This window comes from Charadrius vociferus, unplaced genomic scaffold (assembly GCF_000708025.1).
Source record: "Charadrius vociferus isolate BGI_N301 unplaced genomic scaffold, ASM70802v2 scaffold190, whole genome shotgun sequence".
Lineage (NCBI taxonomy): Eukaryota > Metazoa > Chordata > Aves > Charadriiformes > Charadriidae > Charadrius > Charadrius vociferus.
In genome coordinates, this window is record NW_009646608.1 from 2,715,992 (window position 1) to 2,723,818 (window position 7,827).

The window sequence follows — 7,827 nt, forward strand, 5'->3', positions numbered from 1 at the left end:
CCTGCTCCTATTTGACAGTCTGTGACTTGGTTCCAAAAAAAACTTATTACTACAATCAGCAAGACTGAGATCATAATAGCCCTGGTAACTGGGGTGAAAATGAGCAACTAGGGATGGGCTGGAGGCAGTAACCTGTTACTCTGGATCTGTCACAACCATCTGACCGTTGCATTTGGAGGTTCCAGCGCTTTATCAGGGTGACAACAGTCTACACAGGAGTTGAGGGGCAAGCATTTTTTTCCCTTAGCAGTGTAGACATTTGTGTAACAGTTCTTGCTATACAATAATCAAGAAATTATAAAAAAAAAATATTAACACCAGACTGAATACATTTGGATATACCTCCTTTAAAAAAAAACAAAACAACCAGACAAAAAAAACAAAAATCCCAACAAAAAACGACCCTTTCTTGCCCTCCAGGAAAACCTTTCACACTAAAGAGGTAGGTTATGAGCAAGCAATACATTCTAGAATTATTTTAAGATAAGATGGATCAGCATAATAAAAATACATTAGAACTCCTACACAAACTCACAATTCCACGAGGTTTGGAAGCTTCTGTGCAAGGTTTTCTGGCTGAAAAAGAGTTAGAAATTTTTTAGGTTTCAAAACAAAACAGACACACACATATTGTGTACCCAACTCATTTTAATAACCATACTAAAACATTTCAGCAGCTAGTCACAGAAAAAACTGCAACAAGGAGCTTGTATACAATACCCTATCTCCACATCCCCGCACATTCTCCATCAGTGCAATCTGGGATATATCAAGGGTGAGCAATTCACTACTGAAACAGAACTAGAGCCTAGAAGTGACATTAACATGTCCTCAACCAAATAGTAGTCAGACTTCTGGGGCTGAAAAGATGGATTACCAAAACCTTGCTTTTGAAAATACATTCAAATAATTGAGTTAGTTGATGCCAAGAGACTGCTAAGAAGCCACAGCCCTTACAGACTTAAAGCAAAACAAGAACTATACAAGATGTTAACCATAATGAATTTTATTTTGTAATGCTGCTAAACTGGGAAATGACCTACAAACTTTGTGTAGCGTTATCAAGTACCACCAAGCCAGAAGTGCTGACTCTATCAAACTAGATTTCCATAATTACATATTAACATACATAGAATTTTCTGACTGCTAACGGATCCCTAGCTGCAATTCTGTTTCTTGATGGTATTTATAACCATGAACGTATATCACAAAATCAGCTTCACAAGTTTCAGATGTCATGTTGGTAACCGTACTCAAAATTCTTCAAGATTAAGACAGTTTTATTGCTTAAGAAATCTACTTTAAACATCGATATGTTTTATTGAAAAAAAATTTTACAATACACATATATGTGGAAGCAAACTAATTTTAAAAGCAGCTCAATCACATGGTCAATTTCCTGTTAAAAAAAAAAAACCTACCAATTTTCACTGTCACATAAATTTAAGGTATCTGAAGTTATCTAAATTTAAGGTACCTAAAATACTTAACTTTGTGTTTATAAATTTATTATGAAGGAATATGCTAACTCGAAATAGTAATGTCATAATATTCTTATGTAGCAAACATGCCACACCGTAGATCCAAGTATAAAAAACAGTTCATATGGAGCAGCAAATGGACTACGGGGCAGCAAATGATGGCTCAATAAATGCATCTGTTACGTCAAGACCCAACAAACAGGCCATAACTAATCAATTGTTGCCACCTACTGGAAGGTTTGCTACAGTACATCTACCTTCTCTCTGCACAAAATTCTATTTGGTCAAAGAGAAAAGCTTAAGATGGAAAAATATACAAAGGCTGCACGATGCACAAGCACAAAAAATTCAAGCTTTACTTTAAAAAAATGAAGAGGTAATGTGAAAAACCAAATTCACTGTCATCCTACACCGTTTATTAGAATAAGGACACTAACCTGAACTACAAACTATTTTCACATTATAGATTAAGGTTATACTTTTATTCTTGCTTTAACTGCTTCATATTGCAAGAGAGCTAAACTCAGGAGAGAAATAACTTTACAGTTTAGCAAGTTTATAATAGAAATTCTGCTTATCTTCTTGAGCACCTCAATAACAATGGTTCTGAGTCAAAGTTGTTCAATACAACATCCTACCATGAATTTAGGATTAAAAAAACTACTCATGATCCATTAATTGAGATATAAAACTAACTCTGGTCTCTATTGGTGACATGACCATAAATGAATCATCAACTCTGCCAGCAGTTCAGTGAAGCCTGCCTTGCCCTCACGCCCACTGGACATTTTTCAAAAGGTAAACCTGCTGATTTGCCTGAACAGGACAGCATTGCATACTCTGAGTTAGTAAGTTAAGAACAATTGTTCCTTGATACAGCTAGATCGTGCTTCTGACAGTGCCATCAAGGCAAACATGTATTTCCTTTTAATAGATGGGGAAATAGGATTACTGGAAGGCTAATGTTATCTGCCAAATATTATATGAGGAGAAGTTGGAAGACTTGATGCTGGGATATACACGTGCTATATAGCTTCTTGATCCATTCATTATGTCATAGCCCTCTATCATTTCCATCTTGCCAATGAAGACAAAAATGAAATTATTCTTAGGCAAAGTATATGTAAATTCTGTCAGCATAACTATTCCAGACGTTTTCATAGGAGCCATCTGTCAAGGACTAGAATCATTTTAGAAGAGCAAAGAAGAACAAAAGCTGATTTAGCCAACATTTTTTAGAACTCTGAAGGAATGAACTGGTGGGACAAAAGTACCAGCTAACTTTAAAGAAATATGATGCAGATTTAGTTTTGATGATTGCTAATAAACCACATGCAATTTAAAGTATTTATTGATGAGCTACTGTTCATCAACTTGCATAGAATCAAAGGAGAACAAGGCTGAAAGAGGTATCTTCCTTCAATAACCTATTTGTTTTCAACTATTCTCAGACAAGATCCCCCTCCCCGACCCCCACAATGTAACTAACTTACTACTTCTTTACAGAAATTGAAAGTATTACTTGTACCAGCAGTGGACATTAAAAAAAAAAATCATTATGAAAATACTGCTCTGTAAAAATACTGACAATTCCTGCTCTCCCCCATTCCCCCTCTTCTACTTTTTTTCCCCTCTGTCTTCTCTTTTTGCAAGAGGAATTCGCTTAAATCTCTCAGCCTTCATGTTGTTCTCTGAAAATCCCTTGTTGCTGCTTTCTAGGTTCTTTCCAATTTACCTAGGTTGTTCATAAGTATGAAACTCTAGACTTAGTCTTTGCTCCAGCTTATGCTTTAACAGTATCCAATAATTATTTCCTTCTGCTTTTAATGGAGATTGTGAAACTTTCTATGTTCCAAAAAAAACATCTGCCTTTTTTTGTAACACACTGCTGACTTGATCTATTTTGGTCTGTTACAACTTCCAACATCTATTCTGCTGAACAGATGCTCAGTGAATGAGACCCAATTTTGTTTGCCTAGTTCCTAGCTATAGTGCTATGCACTTGAATGAGATTCCACCAAGTCATATTATGCGCAAGTTACCCTGATCATTTTGAATCCTAATGCTCTACTTCATGTTGTTTGCAAGTCATTGTGCCTAGGTATGATCTACATTTTAAGTATTGTTTCAGTTCCTTTATCCCAGGCCTCAATTTCAATACCAAACTGTATTGGGCAAGAGCTGCCTCCCTTATTTCATACATCTTCTGTCAACAGTAACCATGGGTAATTACTCTTATGCCATCTTACACATCTATTGGCTGGTACTATTAACAGATATTGAGAGGAAAATGGAACTAAACTGTTACTTGTGAGACTTTGTTTTGGTTGCTATTAAAACCAGGCTCTAACAGATACATGCAGAAAAGTGATTTGCAAAATTCTCATTATTGTTTCTTCTTTTGAGCAGTACAAACTTCATGAACCTTCCTTATACCACTAAACAATCACTAAATTTCACAAAGTGTCAAAGCAGAAGTGTTTACAGTCTTCAGTTAATTTTTAAATCAGCTTTAATTTGTAACCATGAATCCTATCCTCCCATTAAATTATTAAGTAAAGGACTTATCCAAAACCAAGAAGTGCCAAAATAATTCTTTACAGTACATACAAGATGTATGTTCACTCAAGATGAAGAAAAGGCATAAAATCTTCAAAATCCTTCCAGCTTTTGGCCCTTCACAGGCCAAACCTTTATTGAGGATTTCTAATGTATCATCATCAAAGCTTTAAACATTATTCCTTAAACTGAAGTACTGGACTTTTTCTAGGAAGCACTGAAAAACATATAATTTTGGGAACTTCTAAGTAGTCAGGCCCTCCTCTGCCCTGGCTATTATTTCATTATCATACCATGGAAAAGTCCAAGAAAAAGAAAAAACAAGCAAACAAACAGGAAAAAAACCCAAACTTAATTACTTGGAGACTTGAGCCTATTGACAGAGGCAAGTTTTGACTCTATTCTATGGTCTTACCAGCTCAGAATGTCTCACACTTTTATTTAACTACATCACACTGAATTCTGAGGTCACAACATTCATTCATGGGGAGAATTTGTTTATTTCAGGGAAAAAAAAACAAAACAAAACAAGAAGAAACCCCAACAGAAAATCCCACAACCTTGACATTAACTATTTGTTCTCCTATCAACAGCAGCCCATAGACACAAGTTTCCACTGACACCTTAAGAGCAAGTTTTGAATTAGACCCTGGGACTGATGATGCCTTTAAAATAAGGCACACACCAAGGTAAAAAGTTGTTTAGCCTAATGAAGGAACGTAGACTAGACTGCATAGTATCACCTATCAGTAGAAAGGCCTGAGCACTGATGTGAGCAAAGTTTATAGCAGTTAAAAAAACCCAAACCAACAAACCTCACAAGAAAACCCCCAGCCAATCTTCACAGAGCTTCAAAAGGGTAACCATAAAATGTCATAAGCTTTCATTTATTATTCTCTACATTACCTATGCAAGTTCAAACATAATACAACCAAATTTCACAAAGGATGACATCATTCAGAATCAGATTTGCTCTATTTTCTTTTAAATTATCTTGGGTTTTCTGTTTCAAAAATCAGAATTCCTAAACATACAGACAGCAAACATTACAATAAAGAGGTTGTCGTACCAATGTGGTCAGGGAATTTCTTTTCATATAAAGTCTCTCCAAATACTGCAGCCCCTCATCTTTCAGTAACTCCAAAGGAAAGTGATGGAGATTTCGGTAATTTAAGAACAAGTTCTTGTGCCTTTCCAGCTTTGCCTCAGAGATTGTTTTACACAGTTCTGATGCCATGACTAATCCTGTTCCAAGCACCACATCTAGTGCATTGCATCTTCTGAAAGCAGACCCATTTCTAGGAAACAAAAAGAGGGAAAAAAAAAAACAAACCCAAACATTATCAAGGTGTATGCCATGCATTCTTTTGTGTAAAGAGTTAGCTATTACATATGATGATAGTTTATCTAAACACACTTATACCAGTTAATACATAAAATACCCAGAATATCCACAATATAAGATATGTCAGAAGCAAGTCTTTGTCTATTTTCTGAATGAAGTTTTAGCGTGTTATTGGACCGGCAACAACAAGATCTTAAAGTATACATAATGCTTTTTTTCATCCCTTTTTGATGGACCTTTCAGATAATTTTGTCAAAGTTGTTACCACAAGAAAAAAAAGAAACCTCTCCACTAACCGCTACTGACATCCTACATCTGTTCTGTGAAGTGTGCTAAAATAAGAACCCACAGGTAAGAAAAATGCCAATTTATTAGAGGGCTTCTTACTGTCAGATGACTAAAACGCCTTTATGTAGCTTTTAAGCCAGAATGATAAAAGGCAATGAAAGTTTGTTAAGCTTTCTGTACAAAACTACTGGAAGAATTTATCAGTTGGAAGAGATATTTGGGATGGAGAGCCAGTAAGGCCATTTTGAAATAACAAATTAATATATGAGAAAACTGAAATTTACAGCAAGAAAATTTATAAAGAGCTAGATGTGACAGCAGATTTTCAGCTCTCTTTACTAAAAATAAAACCAGAAAGAACTGAACGTCAATCTTTAACTGACAATTTCAAAACCAGAAAACAAAAGTATGAAGACAAATTAAAAATTAACTTGCAACTGAAACCAGACTTTATTTAGCTTGTTTTTCATGTATCACCAAAATTCTAGTCATTATTATGCTTGTATAGATTTAGATAACAACAGCAATACTACATCTTTTCAACAGTCTCAGAAGTCAGGAGAACATAATAAATCCAGACTATTTATTAATTTAAAGTTACCACTTTGTACAGATGCATGTGTATAAATTAATTTCCACTAACGAAAGGCAAGGAATTGTAACTGCTTTCCATCAATAACATTTTCTATTTTAGTTCATTCCTTTACTGAGAGACAGATTTCTAATCATAACAGATATTGGAAGTGAAGGTACTGACTTACGATCAAGAATCCTATCTGATTATACAATAGCTGTTGTAAATAAAGCTCCTTCCCAGCTGAAAACTAACAACTGGACCGTACATATAATTCAAGCTACTTTATCAGGTTCAGTAATTCCCTTGATTTGCAGATAAGCAGCTTTTACCAGGAAGAATACAACATTTATTTTCTTAGAGCCCCATAAGCACAACTTATCACAACTTGGGTGCAATATCCTGCACACCTTTTCTAGTCAAGTTATCCCCAGTTGCAGCCATGCTAAGATCAGTTCTGCAAGCAAACAATTACCCTGTTGAGAAGTCTATATACGATTAGAAAGTATCAGTCCAACTTTGGTTAAACAGTATTTGTATAAGAACCATGGCTGTAGCAGTTGCCTTTGTTAGCTGTCTTAAGGAGACAGGGTAGACACACTGCTGGCCATTGGCACTAGCAACATTAAAGCTCCTTTATTTCACCAGATAAAGGAAATTAAGCCCTTACAATTCTTAAACTCTAAATCTATGATCAGCATTAAAATAATTCAAGGAAAAGCATTAGAATTTTTAATGTGCATAGGCTGAGTGTATTTGAGCATTTGCTGTTACAATATCAGAAGCAGTAAAGGAAAGCCCATCTTTCCCTGTTTGTTTTTTTTTTTTTAACAAAAAGCTATGAAGTCACAAAACACATACATAAATATCCAATAACCTTCCAGTTTGTCCAGAGACGCTTTTTAGGTGTTCTGCAATTGTGAAGTTCTCCTCAAAGTTGTAACTCCATATACCAACTGGACCACATTTAGCCATGGCACACATGAATACACAGACATGCAAGCCCACAAATGCAAAGTCCGGTCACAACATACTCTATTTTGGCTGTTACTTCAAAAGGAAACCCTCCTACTCTCTTCCTGCACCAGCCAAACTTTTTCACTCCAAATAATCTTTTTCCAGAGATGACACACATCCAAAAAAGGAAGAGACACAATCATGGTCTTTAAGGAAGGTAAAAAGGGAGGATGAGGACAGAAAATAAACACCCAGTGATGATGGCCCTGTGAGGAGTCAGGTCATTCAGGGGATAAAATTGCCGTTTCATAGAGAAGACAGAGAGAGAGGACAGGGAGCGGAGCCCCGGCGAAGGCGAGCGAAGGGCTGACAGCGGGAGACTCAGGAGACCCCCAGAGCCGCGGGCTGCCTCCGGCCTAGCTGGGACCGCTTGGGTGGAAAGAGCGCCCACGGACGGGTGTAAACTTGGAGGAGGCGCAGGGCGCCAGAGGAGGACGCTCTGAGGGGGGGGGCTGCACGGAGCCGCCCCGCCCGGCGCTCCTTGGGCCCTGGGAACCGGGGGAGGCCGGTCTGTCACGGGTGGGTGCGTGGGAACCGGCCTGTCCTGGCTGGGCGGGGCCGGG

The 7,827-nt window shown here is 37.0% G+C and overlaps 1 protein-coding gene across 2 annotated transcripts in view; it reads right to left on the reverse strand.

Annotated features, from left to right (window-relative positions):
- The window catches only part of LRRC28 (leucine rich repeat containing 28), a 47,507-nt gene extending 42,175 nt beyond the window's left edge, over positions 1–5,332 (reverse strand). For both annotated transcript variants that reach the window (XM_009887072.1, XM_009887064.1), the window contains exons 1-2: positions 5,110–5,332; positions 536–576 (exon numbers count right to left, since the gene is read on the reverse strand). In XM_009887072.1, the coding sequence (XP_009885374.1) occupies positions 536–576; positions 5,110–5,277 (209 nt within the window). In that variant the 5' untranslated portion in view covers positions 5,278–5,332. The remainder of the gene's footprint in view (positions 1–535; positions 577–5,109) is intronic.
- Positions 5,333–7,827: the final 2,495 nt, after the last annotated feature.